This window comes from Mizuhopecten yessoensis, unplaced genomic scaffold (genome assembly GCF_002113885.1).
Source record: "Mizuhopecten yessoensis strain PY_sf001 unplaced genomic scaffold, ASM211388v2 scaffold7713, whole genome shotgun sequence".
In the NCBI taxonomy this organism is placed as follows: Eukaryota; Metazoa; Mollusca; class Bivalvia; order Pectinida; family Pectinidae; genus Mizuhopecten; species Mizuhopecten yessoensis.
In genome coordinates this window covers 17,990-40,872 of record NW_018407185.1, presented here as the reverse complement: position 1 = coordinate 40,872, position 22,883 = coordinate 17,990, and the positions used below count along the sequence as shown (strand labels likewise).

Below are 22,883 nucleotides of genomic sequence, written 5' to 3'. Positions count from 1 at the left end.
AACTAGAATGCTTACTAATACCCCCGCTCTTATATAAACCAGAACTGTAAGCTAAAGGCTAACTAAGTCAAAGCATTGCAAAGCAATCCATAGTCTCCCACCAGTAATGATTTCTTTATTTACTGAGCTGTACACTTGTTTAAGTATATAGGTCACTGACATACTTCCTGTACTTCCTCCCCGTGCGAAAACATACTTGCATACCAAATCTTGTTAGCCCAGATGAACAAGTATTGCTGAAATCGTCCTAGTATTTAAGGAAGAGTTGTCAGGACAAAGATTAAAGAGTCGAAATGAAAAAAATACTACCCTGATGCACGACGTCAGGGTTGCAGATATGGTAATTACTCCCATTTCATTGAAAACTTTCATTGAAATCGGCCCAGTAGTCTCTCTCCTTCTCTCATATCTGAAAGTATGTGTGAGCGCATGTGTGGGTGCGTGTATGAGCGAGTGTGCTCAAAGTAAGCTGTTTGTGAGTAGATCTATTATAATACGCAGTCCGCTTCCGGTTGACTGTTCCATGTTGTTATTGTTCGGTTACTGAAAACATTTTATTTACTTCAAGACAAAACGGTTTCTTGACCAGGATGCCCCCTTTTACCCATATTTGCTGCCGGTTTAAACATATTTTCACGGTCTACGAGGTCGATGTTACATTTAATTTGTATTTAGGATTTTGTAGATTTCGACAGAGACGTATATATTACATATATAAGTCTCTGATTTCGATGAGGTCTGCTCTTTCCCTTCTATACCCGAGTGTAGGCAGTCCCAATTTTCGTAACCTTTCATTGTATGGTAGGTTTTATATATTTTGATACGTTTTGTGGCCCTCCTTTACGAAAGCCTATTCGAGTCACTTATAAGAAATAGAAATACTGGAAAGTCGTAATAACGCGAAAAACATGTTATTACGCGAAAAAAACACGTTGTAACGCGAACAAAAACGCGTAATAACGCGAACAAACACGCAATTACGCAAACAAAACATGTTATAACGCGAAAAACCCTCCTATGGAATCATGCCAACAAATCCTTGTACACGTTTACAGTACAGCTACGCTTTGTAAATAAGGCATCCTTTACAATGATATTTATGAATTTATCCTTCTATTGGCACTGGTAATTATATTTATTAGTTAAACACAAACAAATGATGCCGAAATACAAAATATGTGGGTTTGTTGCGTCAAAAATTAAAAAAAAGGCCAAGCAAAAAATTCGTCGTCGAGGACAGTCTCATTTGTTTGAAATGCAGAATGACTGCAGCACCATGTAAGGAGCGCAATACACATGTAAGACATGCTTTTCGAAAAGTATATGTAATTTGCTATTCAAATGTGCACGAAGAACAAAATCAAGATGTGTGTTTTGTAAGAAAACAGATAACGGCATGACGCAGGCAGTAGTAATGAAAATTAAATGTACGATCTTGTGTTACAGCATATAATCTGTTTTAAACTAATATAGATAACGCGAAATAAACAGTAAAACGCATGTATTAATAGCCATGGTCTCAAATTCGATTGTTACGTCACTTGTTTGTGAGAGTAACGTCATCAATTTTTGAGAAAACGACGTAATTTTCTCACACAAACCAATGACGTAGCAATCAATACCTGCTCCCAAGAGAAGATAACTCTGCAATACGCAAAGACGGAATAATCTATTCTTAGACACAGGATTCCGATAGAGCTACCAGTATAAAAAATACACGAGGACGAATTTAATACTCGGTAGTGAAGCGGACATAAAACCTATCAATCGAGCAAACATCGGTTATGACAGTACACGGTTGCATGCGCGCACTAGCGGTAACAGCTTTGAGGAGAATAGGCATAGCAACCCGTTATAGCTCTTTAAGAATAAGACAAATTTCGTAGGAGCAAAATAAATAACACGACGTTTGGGTTGGGGTTAAACTAGGGGTCTGGCCGGAACAAGATTCCTTGATTATTTGAGGTATATCCATATATAATGCTTCTCATCTCAACAACTTCCTTTTTTTTTGAGGAACAAACCGCGGGGTCACAGCTCCAGATTGCATGCCATAAAAGCCCTTTATTCTATTTACTATTTAAAAAGTTAACGACGTGTGTATTTCAGGTTATTACGTGATTTTAAGCGGTATTACGACTTTTGCTTTTGCGTTATTACGTGTTTATTTTACGTTACGTGTTTATTTTACGTTATTACAGTTTATTTTACGTTATTACAGTTTATTTTACGTTATTACGTGTTTATTAAGTACGTTATTACAGTTTATTTTACGTTATTATATGTTAATTTACGTTATTACGTGTTTATTTTACGTTATTACGTGTTTATTTTACGTTATTACAGTTTATTTTACGATATTACAGTTTATTTTACGTTATTACGTGTTTATTTTACGTTATTACATGTTTATTTTACGTTATTACGTGTTGATTTTACGTTATTACATGTTTGTTTTACGTTATTACGTGTTTATTTTACGTTATTACATGTCTATTTTACGTTATTACATGTTTATTTGACGTTTTTACATGTTTATTAAGTACGTTATTACGTGTTTATTTTACGTTATTACGTGTTTATTTTACGTTATTACGTGTTTATTAAGTACGTTATTACGTGTTTATTAAGTACGTTATTACGTGTTTATTTTACGTTATAACATGTTTATTTTACGTTATTACGTGTGTAATTTACGTTATTACGTGTTTATTTTACGTTATTACGTGTTTATTTTACGTTATTACGTGTTTATTTTACGTTATTACGTGTTTATTAAGTACGTTATTACGTGTTTATTTACGTAAACGTGTTTAATTCGCGTTACTACAGGTTAATTTCACGTTATTACGTGATTTTTTTGTGTTATAACGTGTTTTACTTCTTCTTTAGGGTACAGGGGCTCCATCAATATGCTGTTGATTATGCCCTTGGAACCTGTCACAGACTCTGAGTCAGAGGCGTGAAAAAAGGGGGTTATTTAATTGACAGTGGTTAGATTTTTTTTGTGCAGGGTTCAAGATATGGATAAAAGGTATATAAAAGCTGGCGAATGTTATAGCGTGTGATGAGGGCTTCAAAGACTGCATAGGGTAAGTGTGGCTTGAAATCCTCGAGTGTTGTGCAATATTGTACTGCTGCTATGGGAAGGAGATTCCATTTTGTTATTGTGTGTGGAAAGAGTGAATATGCGTTTGTATGCGTAAGGGTGTGCATGTCTGGTTCGAGGGTCTACTGGTTTTCGCATAATAACGTGTTTGTTCGCGTTATTATGACTTTCCAGCGTTTTTATTTCTTATGAGCAGAAACGTATATACAAAAAAAATGTACTGTCTCTGTTATGAGTGACTCTAATAAGCTCAGTTTCGTTCTCCTTTCAGTCAGAGACGTACAATGTATATATTAGTATCACAGAGATTGGCAACTCACGCAGATCTCACGTCCCTGTTTCGGTGTTTTCAATGGAGATTTAGACTTTGATGAAAATTAGGGATCATATCATGACACTAGCGTTCTATATATATATATACTTCTAATTTATATATCTATGTAACATGTATGTTATATAAACATTACTTAAATACACAATATATATGTAGGGCCGAGGGGTCTAGATCGAGAAAGTGCCGGGGCCGAGGTGTGTTTCTAAGGACGAAAGTGAATCGGGGTCGAGGTGTCTCCAATTCCTACACACATGTGCCACGCCGCCGGTCGTAAAAATTGAATTCATCATAACTCGGTCAATATTTCAAATACCAAAACTGCATTTGGTACACAGGTGTATGATAGTCATATAAACAACATATGTACTGATGTCGCTTACTTTATTTGGCATTGTTAAAACTTTTGTCTGGCGATAGGTAACGTTAGTGCAGGCAAATTCGTCACATTAGTGAGGGTTTCGGTTAATTATTCGTCCAAAAACGCATGTATCAAAATGCAGGGGGCACCAGTACAGAAGAAGATTTGACTGAAATGCCTATAAATAAACACAGTTGTAAACACGCCTGAATGACGTCACGCAGTAACATTTGTGACGTCATCAGGCCTTCCATGGTTTTGCTCAAAGGTGAAGGCAGTTTCGCCACCTTCAAACATTTAACTAATTTACAAGTAATCGAAGTGTTTGAATGTAATTTTTTTTATATTTATCTTATACAAGCCGTACTGATACGAACAGCTCCAATTGTGTGTATGGTAACAATGATTAACATTGAAATACACGGCTACTTAGTTGTGATAGTTAGTTTTCGGTAACTTGAAGAAACTGATTAATTTTGTTTGAGAAAGATATGGCTGCATGGTATCGGCTGACATGATGTTAATCTACATGATAACCAATAAAGTCCTTAACAAATATAAACTTCCAAATCGCTGTCCAATATTATATTTTCATCGGGTCCGGATGAGAGGGTCCAGGGCTTTCTTTTCAGAATGATCGGCGTGTTGACATAAGCACGTGTATGTCGAGGCAGAGTATAAATGACAGAGCAATATGGAAACAATCCAGAATTTTATGTATTAATTTTTCTGATTCTTTAATTGCTAGAAATTCATAAATTGTCGTGATTTTGATCTTATTTTCTTTCATTTCTTTTATTAATATTTTCCTTTCTTCTTTGCGTTTCTGATAGTCCGAATTATTCTGACGTTTTATCGACTTTTTTTTATATCGGTCTGTCGTCGATTAACGTCGTTAATTGACGACAGACAGATATAAAAAAAAAAAGGTCGATAAAACGTCAGAATAATTCGGACTATGTTTGTGACAGTGCCAAAAAACATGATCTATTGTTTCGTTCTCTTTACAATTGGGACAGGTTGGAGATAAAAAAAAAAAAAAATAATAATAATGCTATTTTCACTTAGTTTGGTTGTACCTAGTCTCAGTCTTGTTATTGTGACATCTTCACTTTTTTAATTGGTTCTTTTATTATAGTACGTAATACATTGTTTGGCACTTCCTCGTTCCATGTTTTTATCCATTTATTGTCTATGGCTTTGTTTATTAGAGAGTATGCCTTTCCTTTAGATAAATTAACTTCACACTGAATTGTTTCTTGTTTTAGTGCCTTTGTGGCTAATTAATCGGCTTTTTAATTTCCGGGAATGTCTACATGGGCTGGTACGTATTCGAATTTTACCGGAATTCCGTGATTTTTAAGAGATTGAATTGAATAAGTACGGTGGTTCTTGTACTGTTTTTAGTTACTATCAATTGTAGTGATCGAGGATATACTATCTGTTAGAATTACGGCCCCTTGTTCTGGTTTTTCTTGGTCAATAATTCTAAGTGCCAAACCTATAGCTATTAATTCGCTAGTATATGCAGAACAGTTATCAGTTAGTCTTACGGATATTGCTATATTATTTTCTGATGAATAAATCCCTTTTCCTACTCTATTATTGTCAGGGTTTTTAGACCCGTATGTATAGTATTGAGGTGTTTTTATATTTATCATCGATAATAGATAAAGCTATTGCCTTAGCTGCTGTTGGATATTCTTTTTTATTTGTCGCGTTTAAAATATCTGTGCTAATATCTGGTTGGCCTAGTAACCATGGCGGTGTTGGGTTAGGGGATGTTTCTTCAATTTGGATGTTTTCTAATTTGTGTTCTTTTATTAAATCATTAGGCACGTGACTAAATGGTGTTTTTTATGACCATATAATTTATTTCTATATTTGGTGTTCTTGGCGTCAAGTACTATTCGATTGGGCGGGAAGTCTGCTCTAAATACTCGGTATTGAAGCGGACGTAAAACCTATCTGCTATCAATCAATCAATCAATCAAAGGAAACAATCCAAAGGCAGCACACATATTTTCGCAGGTCATCATTTACATGTGGCACGTAGTCAAAGATTTCCACCAACTGATTTAACACTCAAGAAGTTTCCCAAAAGATCGTGAGCCTATTTTTGGGGGGCAAAACACAAAAAAGACATAAACGACAACGTGCTTCCGTACAGGGCGTCACCCAATCGGGAACCGTCGGCAATTTCCGTAAACGAGAAGATAGATGCGATTTCATTGGAGGCGAGCGATTGGCACCGCACGAAAAATCTGACAAATTAAAACGATTTTTTTGGGCTTGAAAACTTATCCAACAAAGACTGCCAGGCTAGGTGTTGTAAATATACACATGTACTTACCTTTTCATGTAAAAAAAAAACCCAGTTGTTGACAATTGTCGGTCTCTGCGTACTATCAGCATGCGATTGTACAGCAGTACTTTCAGGCAGACAACAAATTCCTTTCAGATATAAATCTAGAAAATTTCTAGATGGTATTTCAATTTAAGTGTTGTAAGATTGTTGAAAGTAAGACGCAAACAACAGGTTTAAAAGATACTGATTGATTGTATTGTAAATACACATTGCATGGAAATGGAAACTGACGAATTATCAAATCGCGCCGGATATTTCCGATCGTCATTTCCATAAACACGCATTGGATCGTCAGTTCATTTACTTGCATTAACTGCAATAAGTGTTAAGATGTGGGTATTTTCATTTGTATGTAATCAATTTACACTAAATAACCGTGAACCAATTTCAAACTNCATAACTGGATCGTATGGGGTAGTATTGGGTAGTATTGGGTGGTATTGGGTAGTATTGGGTAATTAGACGCGCCCCGTCTCTGCACAGACCATTTTTTTTAGATTCGTTGTGTTACAAGATATTTTAACTTTTTATTAACTTTTCCCCTCTTATACCTCTTCTTGTCAAACTATTTGAAGGCTTTAACTGTGTAGAAGACTATGGTGACATTATTTACGTCACATCTTATGTATTATGACGTCAAATGGCATTTTCGTCACAGGGTGGCGAATTTAGGTACATGGCGAATTTGCTTGCACTAGGCCTAACGTTATCGCCCCGTTCCGGTATTCCGTTTCGTTCCGCTTTCCTTCCGCGATTTAGGAACACCCATAATGGCTTCTCATCTGATAGCACGCGAATACCGATTGATTACCGCTCACCGCAAGGTTGCAAGTCTTTTTGCAGCTAGAAAAGCAAAATTTGTGTTTCAAGACTTGGGTTGTCCGCATAGAATATTGAGACAATGTATTTCAGATGTACCGGACTGGAATCATCGACGGATAGTGAAAAGATTGCCCATACCTCCAACAATCGGTGGTTCTTTCATAGGAGTTCACGAGCAAAATCTTGCTACAACCCTTTCAGAGTGTGGATTTGGAGCTGAAATTAGTGTACGCGATAATTACATATATATATCTGCCACTGATGCTGAAGTGTTAAAGGATACAATCGAAAAAGTGTCACACAAAGTCAAGTTTCTTACAGATCAATCTCTGTCAAGTTTAAGAGTCTACGAAGTGCAAACAGACGATGATAGATTTATTCACGATACGATAACTAGGTTTGTCATCGGAAAACAGGGACATAATTTGAGAAGAATATTGTCAGAATTTGTACCCGAGCGCATTGTTACGACTGAAGGCTGGAAAACTGGCTTTTTACAAGTGTATGATGAGTCTGACATAGTGAACAAAGCAATAGAAAAGGTAACCTAATACAAAAAATCAAGAAAAGTCTTTTTAGAATGTGTTACGCATAATAATACAACATAAGGTGACAGTACCCAAATCGGATCACCTTTTGCAAAATACTTATAAATCAATAAATGTGTCAACAAATCATTTATGTCAATGATGTAGCCTTATAATAGCTGAATAGATAGCCATGCAACATTTTTTCAATTTTGTCTACAGATCGTTAGTTTTTTAAGGTCAAAACTCAAATGTCGGTGCGACGGTAACAGGTCATCTCGGCACTTACGTTTCGAGACACCTCGGCACTTTTTCGGGTCACCTCGGCATTTTCAATGGGACACCTCGGCACTTGTTTTTTTTTATTTTGGTACTTTATAAAACAACAATTGATTTTTTTTCTTGTACATGGTCTTCTATTTTAATTACACCAATTCATGTGTTATTGTTTTCATTATGTTGTGTTAACATGTTCAAAACATGTACGTGTAAAGAATGGACTTCTATTGTCATTCTTGTTTATTTTTTGTATTGCACGGTTTAGTTGTTGTTAAAAAAATAAAACACGCAAGTTCAGTTGCAACAAAGTGTATGTAGAGCGTTAATGACTGTAAGTGTTTGTTTTCACATTCATGTATCTTGTCATCATGCACAGGTGGTTGTGATCATTAAGAAAACAACGAAGCCATGATCATACAAGTTGTAGCTAAAGCGTAAATTTCAGAAACATATTTTCTTTGAAGTTCGAAATCATTTTGACGCAATGTATTAACTTTAAAAAACACACGCCGCAAATCAATGTTTCTATTACATCCGTAGGTGTTGATTCAAAAAGAATCAAATTAACCAATCAATGATGAAATTGAAAAATGAAAGAATATCGCAGGATATAAATTAGGTGCCTGTACACTGAAGTATTACACTTAATCGAGTCATGCCTGATCCACCGGCAACTCGTGTTTCGTGCAACCGTGTTGTAAGACCGCGTCAGGAGGCATTGCAGTGCGACAGTTGCTCGCGTTGGCAGCACCGAATATGCAAGTCTGGTAAGTACCTGAATTAATTAAGTCTAATTATATGGAACGTGTACTGGAAGGATATATTGCAGATGTGTTATCTGTATTCGTCTTATCGTATTCTTTGTAAATGGTTATGTATACCAATTTAAAACTTTCGTTATTCTAAAATTTGTAAAATTATGATTGGGTTAAAAATTATAACTGCAATTATCTTTCAGTACATGCTCCATTATACATTTATACATTATATATATAAAGACAAGTACCGAATAATCAAATTTTCCTGATGAATATTTATACTTAGTAATCTATTTAATATACATGTTATATATATGTCCCGATATACTTAGTAATCTATTTAATATACATGTTATATACGTCCCGATAATTAGATATTTTAAATTTTCTCATTGTCTAGTATTATTGTTTTCGATTTATGACTAATAGATTAAAATATAGTGTTTTAATCGAGTTCTTAGTGTGGTGTTATTATTGCTGTGAACATACGTCAACTAATGACTTTTCATGCATCATTTCATACCCAAAATTGAACATTTCAAAAAAGTGTTTCAGTTGGGGTATCACGTTATATATTTTTTAATAATTTGCACAAATTACAACAAATTAGAATAATTACAGAATTAAATTAATTAAATTAAAGATAAAATGATATAGACTCTTAAACTATTCGACAGTTGATTGTCCGGACAATTAGAATTAACTCATTAAAAATATTTTTCCATTTGAGAAATATGATGGTGGATGGATTCCATAGAAGACATACCGGATTAACGGATTTCAGAAAAAAAATAAGTACCGACTTGTCTTCACACAGTGCCGAGGTAACCAAGTGCCGAAAATATCAGTGCCGAGGAAACCAAGTGCCGACTTCACCAAGTGCCGAGGCGTCTAGCATTCGGTGCGACGACTATGCATTCTGCTTTGGACTATAGGAATAAATTCCCACTACTGTACTGTAAAGAAATGCTTTTTGTATTATAAATTCTAAAGGTCATCATAAAATGTTAATATGCAGACAAAAAATATTTATTTGAAGTCACACTACCTATTAAGATACTGCAAAATTCAAGCTTTAAGCCTTGAGCCGATTTGGGTCGGTCCTGACATTTGCAAAAAAAAGTGAAACAGTGATTGGTGGCTTCAGAGCGTTCTATAAATATCTCAAGTGAACCCCGGTGCTAATTTAGTTTGTAAGCACTTCCATCGATATTCTTTTGAAACAACCATAGATTAATATAATTCCTCCTCAGATTTTTCAGTGAATGAAACTATGATGGTTTGGTGATCCGATTTGGGTACTGTCGCCTTAGGCGGATATCCAACGGAGAGATAAAATATGATGGTATCTTATCACATTTCTCTCTCAGTCGCGATATGTACCTGTGGTGAGGACAAACTGTTACTTATGTGGCAGATTTTATTGTACATAGGATTAATATAAGGTCACCTTCTAGCTTTGAGGTAGCTATATATAAGGAGTTTCACAGTGGTAGAGCATTCGACAAGGAACCTTTACTGTCACTGTACCCAAATCGGGACTGTACCCAAAACGGGACACTTGTGAGAAAACAGCCCAAGAAACTGTCATTCAATGCAAAGAAGTACTTTCATGTATATATACAGTTTTCATTTGATAATACTTTTCATGACATTTAAACTACTAATTAATATAAGCTTTATTGGCTGCTGATTATACCATTACATAGACCATTTCAAGGTAGAATAATAACCAAAACAAGACTTTCCTGATTTACGTGCCATGCGACGCTATTTGTTTGGATATCATTTTCAAAAGTCTATTTTACCCAAACAAATATTAGTTTTGAGAAGAAATTTAATCAGAACACTTGTTGACACTACAATATTTCAACTATGTATATTTTCTGGTGATATTCGTCGTCTATCCCCAAATGTTCGCCAAAATACTGAAAGTATACATTTCAGGGTGCAGTAACGCTGGTTCAAGGGCCTACGCAACTCTGATGGTATTTCATTTTCTTTTAATAGAACGACGGGCCCGAAATATCAAATTGTGATAGAAATGAAAAGTGGATGGTATCTGTTTATGAAAAATTAACAAACAATTTTGGAATTGATAGTATGGTATAAAGGACATTGATATTTATATAAAAAGTGTCCCGATTTGGATACAGTGACGTTGGGACCGTGGGTTCGATCCCCTTCGGAAGCTCACTATTTATTAGCTCACCTGGTCCGGAGGACCATAGTGAGCTTATGCCGTGGCGCAGCATCCGTCGTCCATCGTCGTTGTCCGTTGTCAACTTTTTCTTCAAAAACTTATCTCCTTCTAAACACCAAATAGGATTTCAACCAAATTTGGACTGAAGCAACAGTATGGATGGGCAATCATTTCTTAAATAAATGAGGTTGGTTCAGTCCCTGAGGTCAGGGGGTGCAGCAGTGTTCTCCCTAGGCTGTTTCAGCGCTACGGTACCGTTACGCATGAATTTTGAGCCGTTATGCATCACCAGTTTACCGTTACGCATGCATTGGACTTGTCCAAATAAATACCTTTGGTTGGAAATGTTATTATAATTTATATATTCCCGGGACATATATTCATTTAATTTCTATATATGATGCCTGATATTCTTGGGAAAAAAATGCTGAAGTTTTAATTGCTAAAATCATCCATTTTCTTGAGTCGACTATTTTGTTTGTAGCTGTTCAAAAAATAGCAATAAAGAAAAAAGAGAAGGGCAATAAAATGAGCAATAATATAATGCAATGTCAGTGTAATAAGTAATGCTATTTATTTAAAATTAAATACATCAACTATAACTTTTGTTTTGAGTTTCCTTTCTGAAATGGTGTCGCAAACAATAGATGAGTTGCGATCGATGCGGTAATGGTTGACAGCGCCGTGCTGTGATGGAAGGGTTAAAGAATACCATAGCGCATCAAAAAAATTCTCGGGAGAAGACTGGGGCGGGGCCTAGTCAGAATTATTCTGACGTTTTATCATTTTTTTTTGATATCGGTCTGTCGTCGATTAACGTCAGAAATCCGGCCCTCTATAATATGCGGGAAATAAGCAACCCGCGCCTGGGTCGCTCTTCAAACTGATATTTTAGAAACAAATCGTCAATTTCACACACATGTCGCACATGGATCGAAAGATCTATTCTTTATGCACTATATGTGGTATCAATAACATGTGTCAAAGATCATAACGAACAGTATTTTCCAACGTTTTCTATACCAACCCATGTTTATAATGGTAATTAGGGCATGAGCAATGTCATATGATCACTTGACCAGTTCTCGCGTTACCAAAGGTATTTCCCTGGTGCGGGTCGCTTATTTCCCGCATATTATTATAGAGGGCCAGAGTTCTGACGACAAACCGATATAAAAAACATATAAAACATCAGAATAATTCGGACTAGGCTGGGTCCTGAATGGGAACGTAGCTAATTCTATATATAAATTTGCTTTAAAACGCATCTACTGCTTAATGCCAGAGAGGATTTCAACCAAATTAAGTCTGAAGTATCAGTAGGAAAGGCAATCATTTCTTAAATTAATGAGGATGGTTCGAACCCTGAGGCCAGGGCGGCGGGGCCCTGAAGGGGAACTTAACTAAAGGATGAGTGTCTAGGCTAGGAGACTTAAAATTACCAGCAAATCAAACTTCATATATTAAATCAATCATTTTACAGAAGTTGTGGTGGCAAATGACTTTTTTAGCCCACCATCAACTGATGGTGGGCTATTCAAATCACCCTGCGTCTGTGGTCCGTGGTTCCGTCATCCGTTGTCCGTCCGTAAACAATTCCAAAGGGATCTTTCTCAAATTTTATATGTAGGTTCCCCTTGGTCCTTAGCTGTGCAGTGAAACTTTTGAGATTGATCAGATAAACAACATGGCCGACAGGTAGCCTTCTTGGATTTTGATATTGAAAGTTTGTTATCGGTATTTCTCAAGAAGCACCAGAGGGATCTTTCTCAATTTTTTTATGTAGGTTCCCCTTGGTCCTTAGCTGTACAGGGCAACTTTTGAGACTGATCGGATAAACAACCTGGCCGACAGGCAGCTATCTTGGATTTTAATAGTGAAAGTTTGTTATCGCTATTTCTAAAGAAGTACCAAAGGGATCTTTCTCAAATTTTATATGTAGGTTCCCCTTGGTCCTTAGCTGTGCAGTGACACTTTTGAGATTGATCAGATAAACAACATGGCCGACAGGTAGCCTTCTTGGATTTTGATAGTGTGGGTTTGTTACCACTATTTCTCCGGAAGAACTAGAGGGATCTTTCTTAAATTTTATATGTAGGTTTCCCTTGTTCCTAGCTGTGCAGGGCAATTTTAGAGACTGATCGGATAAACAACATGGCCGACAGGCAGATATCTTTGATTTTGATAGTGAAAGTTTGTTAACGCTATTTCTCGGGAAGTATGGGAGGGATCTTTCTCAAATTTTAAATGTAGGTTCCCCTTGATCCCTCGTTGTGTATGTTATATTTTGAGACTGATCATAAAAACAAAATGGATAAAAAGAAGAACTAAACAGATCTTTCTCATATTGCAATGATCGATTCTATTTCCTTCACATTAAGTACTGTACTAGTAAATATGTGAAATGACAAACTCACTTTGAAGGTTGGCTTTCATACACATTAGTATTAAGTTTAGATCAAAAGTTACCCCAAGGTGCATTTACTGTTAACATGACTCGATCAAACAGATTAGAGGAAAGAAGAGAAAAGATCAAACTGACAAAGAACTAATGAAGATGGTTTAAAGGTGGGTGCCAAGATCCCTCTGGGATCTCTTGTTAGCTCACCTGCCCGAAGGGCAAGTGAGCTTATGTCATGGTGTGGCGTTCGTCCGTTGTCCCTCGTCTATCCTCGTCCGTCAACTTTTCCTTTAAACAACTTCTTCTGAAGAACGGACAGGTCTAGAGTCATGATATTTGATTGAAAGCTTTGTTGGTAGGAGCCCGACAAAGTTTGAGAACGAAAATGACCTTGACCTACTTGCAAGGTCACAGGGGTCAAATATGTCAAAAACTTCAAACTATTTCTTCTGAAGAACTGAAAGGTATAGAATCTTCATATTTGGCTGATGGATTCCTGGGATGGAGCACAACAAAGTTTGAGAATGAAAATTACCTTGACCTACTTTCAAGGTCACAGGATTCAAATATGTCAAAAACTTCAAATGACTTCTTCTGAAGAACTAAAAGGCATAGAATCTTCATATTTGGCTGATTGATTCCTTGGATGGAGCACAACAAAGTTTGTGAATGAAAATTACCTTGACCTACTTTCAAGGTCATAGGGGTCAACTATGTCAAAAACTTCAAACGATTTCTTCTGAAGAACTAAAAGGTATAGAATCTTCACCATATTTGGCTGATGGATTCCTGGGTTGGAGCACAACACAGTTTGAGAATGAAAATTACCTTGACTTACTTTCAAGGTCACAGGAGTCAAATGTGTCAAACGCTTCAAACAATTTCTTCTGAAGAACTGAAAGGTATAGAATCTTCATATTTGGCTGATGGTTTCCTGGGATAGAGCTTAACAAAGTTTGAAAACGAAAATGACTGACCTACTTTCAAGGTCACAGGAGTCTGATATGTCTAATGCTTAAAACGACTTCTTCTGAAGAACTGAAAGGTATATAATCTCTATATTTGGCTTGTAGCTTTCTGGGAAAGAGCCCAACAAAGTTTGAGAATGAAAATGACCTTGACCTTCTTTTCAGGTCACATGAGATAGATATGTCAAACACTTTAAATGACTTCTTCTGAAGAACTGAAAGGTATAGAATCTTCACCATATTTGGCTGATGGCTTCCTGGGTTGGAGCACAACACAGTTTGAGAATGAAAATGACCTTGACCTCCTTTTCAGGTCACATGAGGCAGATATGTCAAACACTTTAAATGGCTTCTTCTGAAGAACTGAAAGGTATATAATCTCTATTTGGCTTGTAGCTTCCTAGGAAAGAGCCGAACAAAGTTTGAGAATGAAAATGACATTGACCTACTGACAAGATCAAAAGGAAAAATATGTCGGGCAACTTCTGAAGAAGAATCAAAAAGCATAGAATCTTATAATAATATTTTGCTGGTAGTTTCAACAGATAAAGCCAACAAAGTCTTCAATAGATTGATGAAGAATTGCATTCTGATGAATTCGATGTCTTTAGTTTTTCTGTAACATTTACCGCTAACGTTGTATGCCATTTTGAATATTTCCTTTGATCTTTTTAAATGCTGACAATATGTTAAAACTTCAACGATCTTCTTCTCCAATTCTGCCATTGCAATATTAACCACAATAAATACATGAAATCCTCTAGGGGCCCTTACAAACTTATGTTACTTTTTGGAGCCATTAATATTCCAAGATGGCCGCCACAAACTCTGATTGGTTAACAGCCTATACCAATATATTTCGTTAACGATATCAAACACAAGGTTGATCTTTGGATATCATATAGAGATAGCCAAGGGAAAACTTTTTCTTTCATACTTTTTAACAAAAAATATCAACTTCCAGTTTTCCGCAGGGGTCAAAGTTAAAAGTCACTATATACCTTAAAAAATCTTCTTCTCAAGTTCCACAAGGTCTAGAGTCTTGATATTTAATAATAAGAATTCTGAGATGTCTGGGTATCAGGTTTGAAAAAATGGTTGACATTGATCAACTATCAAGGTCACAATCAAGGTCACAAACTTCATATGTGCTATTTCAAGATAATGACTTCAAAAAACTTCTCCTAAAGTTCTACAAGGTCTAGAGTCCTACTATTTGATACAAAACATGGTTAGGTAATTGACTATCAAGTTTGAAAAAATGAATGACCTTGAATGACTTTCAAGGTCACAGAGGTCATATGTGTAAAAATATTGAAACCACTTTTTCTGAATAACCAATAACTCCAGGGTAACGATGTTTGGCAAAAAAGCATGCTTGAATGAATGCTTTAAAGTGTGTGCAAATGAACGACCTTGACCTACTCCAAATATAATTTCAAAGGTGAAAGTCAAAAACTGTTTTCATTTTTGTGCGATTGTGAAGTGCTTTTCAGTACTCTCAGTACTTTGATTTGCATCAAGACATCTAATACACGCTGGTAATACTACATCGATTACTACGAACTCCCAATCTTAAAAATGTGGACAGTTTACACCTCTATTGCAGTGGGTAAACATCAGCCTTTCTTTGGCGTGGCAAACCCAACCGATACAGACACAAAGATAGTTTCAATAAATCATCCTGACGTACATAGTGGACGGACTATATTTTACGGACTAGCTTCGTATAAAACACACAACACTGCCCATTGGCTGCCTATATTTATCCAGTCTTTCTCTGACGTCATTTCACACTCCGGGAATCCCCCACTACTCAGCCAGCTACTGTAGACTTGTGCAGGTTATTATTAGAAGGCTAAATCAGTCCTTCCAGTGAAAAGCCCGTCAAATTGTTAGCCAACAATTTCTAGTTTATGCATGTTTTCAATAACAGAAATGGGATTATATTGTTTTTTTTAGCTCATTTTGAAAACAGCAAAGTATATTTGTGATTTACATACCCCTTTTGGTACCCCCAGAAACCCACTTTCGGTCGAAGTTTTACCTAAGTTTTTCTGCATGTCATACAATAGAACATCTTTAAACAAAAAAAAGGAGGTGAAAATCTGAATATATCGGGGCCCAAAAAAGGGCCTTTTAGACGCTCATCATTTGCTTTAAAATGCATCTCCACCTTACAGGTTTTGATTGAAAAGTTACGAGTATGCATTGTATGTAAGACATTTTGCTAATGATAATGCATCATTGAATCATTGCAAATAAACCAATGATTTAATAAGTTTTACAAAGCAGACGAACATATTGAACATAATTATGTGCAAGAGTTGTCTCCCATGTAAATATTGCAGGGTAGAAAGAACATCGTTTCTTACTTAAAATGTATGTTTTATACATATATGATATTCATAAAACAATCGTATATTCAGATGCACCTAAAGGTACATAATAGAGATTGCTTTACAAACAAATAGTAAATAGTTATTTAAACCGTATCCTTATATTAGCTCACCTGGTCCAAAGGACCGGGGAGATTATGCCATGCCAGGGCAGTATCCAGCGTCCTTCGTCCGTTAACTATTCATAAAAAATCGCTACTAGTCATGAATGACTGAGGAGTTTTTGACCAAATTTGATCAGAAGCATCCTTGGGGGAAGGGGGACCCTGGGGGCTGCATGAGGGGCGGGCCCAATAGGGGAAATATAGCAAATTCTTTAAAATCCTTCTTCTGTAGGAATGAAAGGGTTTGTTCCATATTTGATCTGAAGGGTGAAGGGGAACCAATTTTGTATAAACAGTGTGTCTGACTTCCCTAGAGGAAAAGAGGCAGGGCTCAATAGGGGAAATAGAGGTAAGCCTTTTAAAATCTTTCTTCTACCATAGGGATTAAGGGATTGTATCCTAATTTAGTCTGGAGCATCCTTGGGTCAAGGGGACTCAATTTTGTATAAATGGTGGGTATGACCCCCTCAGGGCATAGGGGTGGGGCTCTGTTTGAAGTTTGCTCTTGCTATATCTCAAGTACTTGATGGATCTTTCTGAAATTTCATATGTACTTACAGCACCTACCATGGAGTGCTATATCTTTACTTCATACCAATGATTTTAAACATATATTCAGGTGAGCGATACAGGCCCTCTGGGCCTCTTGTTTTTTTAGTTGTTAATATTAAGGTTGAAAAAAGTATTTGTTACTTTAAGTTATTCTGTAATTTATTTTACAGGAAGTGGAAAACGTTAAGTTTCACATCAGGAGGAGGCTATTTTACACAGAAGTGTCCACCGATGATAATCCTGGAATGCACAATCTGATTTGTAGTGAAATCACTGATAAGGAAGGAGACCCAATAAGAATACATTGTAATAAGGCACAATTGTATATAAAAAAAACTGGGGTTATTGTTGTCTCTGGGTTTGATCTAGAAATGGTGAAGGCTGCAGTGGAAATGACAACACAGGAAGTCACAAGAATCAAAGAGGAAATGGCCGACTTTTTCACAGAAAAGGTGTTGATGGGGAACGAAACAGATATGTATCCAATGTTCTATAGAAAGTTTATTGGAAGAGAAGGGGAGAACATCGAGAGATTTAGGTCAGAGTTTGGAGACCGCTTACATATACATTTTGATGATGTTGAGGGTATATATGTTAGTGGGGCAGATGCTGAAGATGTGAAGAATGCAGCAGAAATGATAGCACAGGAATTCAAAGAGTTTAAAACAATGTTGGACTCTAGCTTCACAGGAAAGGTGTTAACTGATGAGGAGAGGAGGTTTCATCGAATGATTTGTGGAAGGATCTTCGGAAGAGCACAGAAAGTGGAATATATTTTGGCAGAGGCTGAAATGGATTTAGTTGTGAAAAAGGATATAGAAGGATTTATACAGGTGTATGGGTCTGATGCTGAAGTGGTGGAGGAAATAACAGAAGAGATGACACGCGAAGTCCAAAACTTCCGAAATGGAATGGGACTAGGTTTCACTGAAAAGGTGTTGACCAACGATGATGCTGTCGTTCATGGTAAGATTTGTGGACAAATCCTGGAAAGCGAGCGAGAACACCTCAACAGACTTATTTCTGAGACAGCAAACTGTGTTAGATTGCTTACCAAGGAAGTCGGGGTCATACATGTATATGGAGATGATGCTCAAGTGGTGAAGAACACAGTGGAGAGGATAACACAAGAAGTTGAAAAAGTAACATTGATAATTGGACCGGATTGAAAAAGTAACATTATTAATTAGACCGGCATGAAAAAATTAGATTGATAATTAGACCTGAGTGAAAAAGTTGGATTGATAATTGATCCCGAGTGAAAAAGTAACATTAATAATAAGACCCGAGTGAAAAAGTTGGATTGATAATTAGACCTGAGTGAAAAAGTAACATTGATAATTAGACCCGAGTGAAAAAGTTAAGATTGATAATTAGACCTGAGTGAAAAAGTAACAATAATAATTAGACCCGAATGAAAAAATTAGATTGATAATTAGACCTAACCCCTCATTTCTGAGGAAGAATACGAAAGTTACAGATTTTGTATTAATGAAAGCATAAGTGTATAGTACCTTCAAGTTGTTTATTTCATATGCATGCAAAGTACTATTTGAATGTACTGGATATCTATATGTATTTACGTAGCCGACCTCTCCACAAACTTTCACATATTATAGACCATAATCTTCNACAAACTTTCACATATTATAGACCATTATCTTTGGACTCAGGAAGTTGACGAGGACAAGATGCACCATAGTACTTCCTGGGGTGTTGCCTGTACACTTTCGGTCTATAGGTGAATAGAGGGACTGACAGACAAGCTTAATTCTGCACAGTTCCGGATAACTGCCTTGTAGAGACGATAAAAACAGGTATCTCTCTGATCAGATTTGAAGTTATTCAGTTAATAGTTACTTAAGATATTGAGCCGACACCGAAAAGTTAACGGACAGATGATTTACCATGATGCGACCTGTTGAGACGGGCATATAAAAAATAAGCGCTAAGGAGATATTGCAAAAGTCATGAAATTAAACAATCGGAGGTCATGGCAGTCACTTTGGATTTTAACAAAAGTAATTTTAAGAGAAGCCAAACAAAAAGACTTTGGGAAATGGTACTGTTCCAAATGCATCAGCCTGAAAGTATATCTCAGACTATTACTGACACAGGCATGAAATAAATGTATGAGACAAACTAGTGTCTACACATGGTAAATGATCTTACATTCATCTCAATTGACCCATGCATATTAAGCTCACCTGGCCCGAAGGCTTATGCCGTACTGCGGCATCCGGCATCTGTCCGGCTGCAAACTTTTTTCTTTTGAACGAGTTCTTCTGAAGAACTGAAGGACCTAGGGTTATGATATTTAGCAAGAAGGTACCTGGGATGGAGTGCTATGAAGTTTCCTCACTAAATGACCTTGTCCTACTTTCAAGGTCACAGGGGTCAAATATGTTAAACAATAAAACACGTTTGTGACGATGATATGTCAACACCCGATATCATGACTTAACTTTGAAATGTGTAATCACACGTATTTCAGAAATAAAGCTTATGATACAAAGACATTAGTGAAATCACGGGAAGACACTGACGTAAGATCAGACGACTTCAAGAAGGTCGTACATGAGGCGCATGGAATGCAGACTGATGTGTTTTGTTCACCGACCTCACCTGTACATACATGTATATCACGTGCTAACAGTAGTTCATAAGCTCGGGGTCGCTACGACTTTTGTTGTCAAACAAGTTACGCTCTGTCAGATAATTTAATATAATAATTTTATTGAAATCCGTCGTTTTTGGTATATAGTAAAAAAAAAAACTGTCATTGTATAAATTCTATCCCTCTGCAAAAAGTTCTGATTTATTTTAAGGTAGACAACTCTCATCAGGATCAAAATTATTGTAAAATGTAAAATAAATTAATTATAAAGACTTTGTGTGTATTTGGTTCAATTTTTCATTCTTTTTGTATGAAACTATGTGTCCTGTTGGCATTTAGCTTATATATAATAACTGTTATCTATACAATTCCATATCTATACAATTCCATAAAATATTTGTAGGTTTGGTTAGCAATGCTTCTTTTCATTATTTTATTGTAATAGTTTTGAACAATGCCACAGACTCAAATAATGTGAAAGTGTTTAAGTTGACAAACATTCAATTTTTCGGTATTTTTTACCAAAAAATCCCTAGTTTATCAGAATGCTTAGATATTCATAAAATCATCTCTATATAGTGACATAACAATTATGTAAAACTTTCATTTAATTCTGCCAGTTAATTGCGATAGGATGGAGCCTCCTTACATGCTAGTCGGGGGTCAAAGGTTGACGTGAGTTGAAAGCTTTAAAATTAAAATTTAAAATTTAAAACAGCAATATCTTAAGAAAAGTTTAAGAGATGTTAAAATGTCTTGTGTTCTAGTTACCAAATTCGGTCTGAAGTTACCTATATGTCAGTTTCATGTAACAAAAGAAACAGTTGAGCAATACAGGCCCTCTTGGCCTCTTGTTATTGTTATTTCTTCTTTCTTAGCAATGTCGCATATCTGTGAAAATATAACAAGAGTCCCAAAGGGCCTGCATCGCTCACCTGGTATTGATCTCACAATTGTAACCTTAAAAGTGGACTTTAATAAAGCAACAGGCTAAATATCAATGTCTTGACTCAAAGTCATTCAAAAGAACCTGTTAAAAGATTTAAACATATTTGACCCCTGTGACCTTGAAAGCCAAACAAGCACATTAAGTTGAACAAACTTTAAAGCCCTTCATCCAGGATTGCAACTTGTCAAATATCGCCACCCTATATCTTTTTATTATTTAGAAAATGACTTTAAAAAGTGTATACACAATTGACCAGATGTGACACTGGAAGTGTGACAACACTTCACATGAACAAACTTGATAGATCTTCATCTGAGCATGCTACTAGTCACATAACATCACCCTTTGCATTTTGCTTATTCAGAAGAAGATGATTAAAATGTTTAACAGATTTGATCCCTATGACCTTGAATATTTTAAGGTCATTCATTTGAACACATTTTATAGCCCTTCATCCCAGCATTCTGGCCAGATATTATCACCCTGGTCATTTTGGTTATTCAGAAGAAGTCGTTTAAAAGTTATATAAGACGATTGATTCCTGTGACTTTGAATATGAGTGAGTCATTTATTTTAACATTTAATTTGGTAGCCCTTCATCCTAGTATGCTTGTGGACAAATATCATCACCCTAGGCCTGTCGTTTATGAAGAAGAAGTGGTTTAAAGTAAAATCTTGATGCTAGACGATAGACACCGTGCCACAGCATAAGCTCACTTGGCCCCTCGGGACAGCTGGTCAGCTAAAAATCAGCATGACTAGCTAGACAGGGGTTCGAACCCTGGACATCAGATTACTTCACTGTCGCTGTGACCAACAACTATATCCAGCAAGAAGCCCAGGGGTCCTGTATCGCTGACCTGGATATTTGGTTAAAATGGGAAAATATTCTCAATAAACATACTTTTGCAATTATTTCCATATATTGAGTTTCCTTGGTGTAAGAATGTTCCAGACTAAATGATATTTTATACTACTCTATCCCAGTATGCTAGTGGTCAAATATCATCACCCAGGGCCTCCTGGTATTGCGAAAGAAGTATTCACATATTTGAACCTTTATAGCACTTGGTCCCAGGTACCTACTAGCCAAGTATTATTCCTCTGTGCCTCCTGGTTATTAGTCCCCCACTGGTTCCCGGGGGAACTATAGGTTTGCACTCTGTCCGTCCATCCGCCCTTCCTTCCATCCTTCCATCCAAGAAGTTTGTCTAGGACATATCTTACTATTTCACCTTGAGTAACCAGATTTGGTGTACAAGGACATCTTGGGATGGCGGAGTGCAGAGTGCAAGAATGAGGTCATTGTGACCTATGACTCGACATTCTACCTTTACTTTTGAAAAAGTTTGTCAGGGGCAAATCTGGTGTACAAGGACATCTTGGGATGGTGAGTGCAAGATGTAGGTCTATATGACCTCACTGTGCACCTATGTTTTGAACATTACATTGTAGGTAGATTCTGACATCAGTGTACTGTTTGTTAAATTTAGAAATCATTACCGGTCGGGGACCATTGATTGCCTTCCAATACCTTGTCATGTTCTGAAGAACTTGTTTAAGGGTTTTACAATTTGAACCCTGTGTCCTTGAAAATAGGTCAAGGACAATCATTTGAGGAATCTTTATAGCACTCTGTCCCGGGTACCTATACCAAATATCATTACTCTGGGCCTCATGATTATTGATATGAATTAGATGTTTAAAGGTTTTTAAAAATATTTGACTGTTGTCAACTTGTTTGAGGAAACTTTATATCACTTCATGCAAGGTACCTACTGGCCAATATTCTGAAAAAGTTGTTTTAAATTTTTTCAACATGTTTGACCCCTGTGCCCTCGAATACTAGTCAAGGTCATTTATTTGAAGAAACTTTATAGCACTCTTTCCAAGGTACCTTCTAGCAAAATATCATTGCTCTAAGCATCTTGGTTATTTAGAAGAAGTTGTTTAAACATTTTTACAATTTTGAACCCTGTGACCTTGAAAGTGGGTAAAGGTCATTTATATGAGAAATTTACAGCACTCTGCCCCAGGTACCTACTTGCCAAATATCATTGCTCTAGGTCTCTTGGTTATTCAGAAGAAGTTGTTTAAAGATTTTTACATATTTAACCCTTGTGACCTTGAAGGTA

At 36.3% G+C, this 22,883-nt stretch overlaps 1 protein-coding gene across 1 annotated transcript; it reads left to right on the top strand.

Annotated features, from left to right (window-relative positions):
* The first annotated feature begins 6,937 nt into the window (after positions 1-6,937).
* Positions 6,938-18,807, top strand: LOC110454186. The gene is made up of 2 exons (XM_021503562.1): positions 6,938-7,533; positions 17,353-18,807. The coding sequence occupies exons 1-2, from the start codon at positions 6,940-6,942 to the stop codon at positions 18,349-18,351; spliced, it is 1,593 nt and encodes a 530-aa protein (XP_021359237.1). The 5' UTR covers positions 6,938-6,939; the 3' UTR covers positions 18,352-18,807.
* Positions 18,808-22,883: the final 4,076 nt, after the last annotated feature.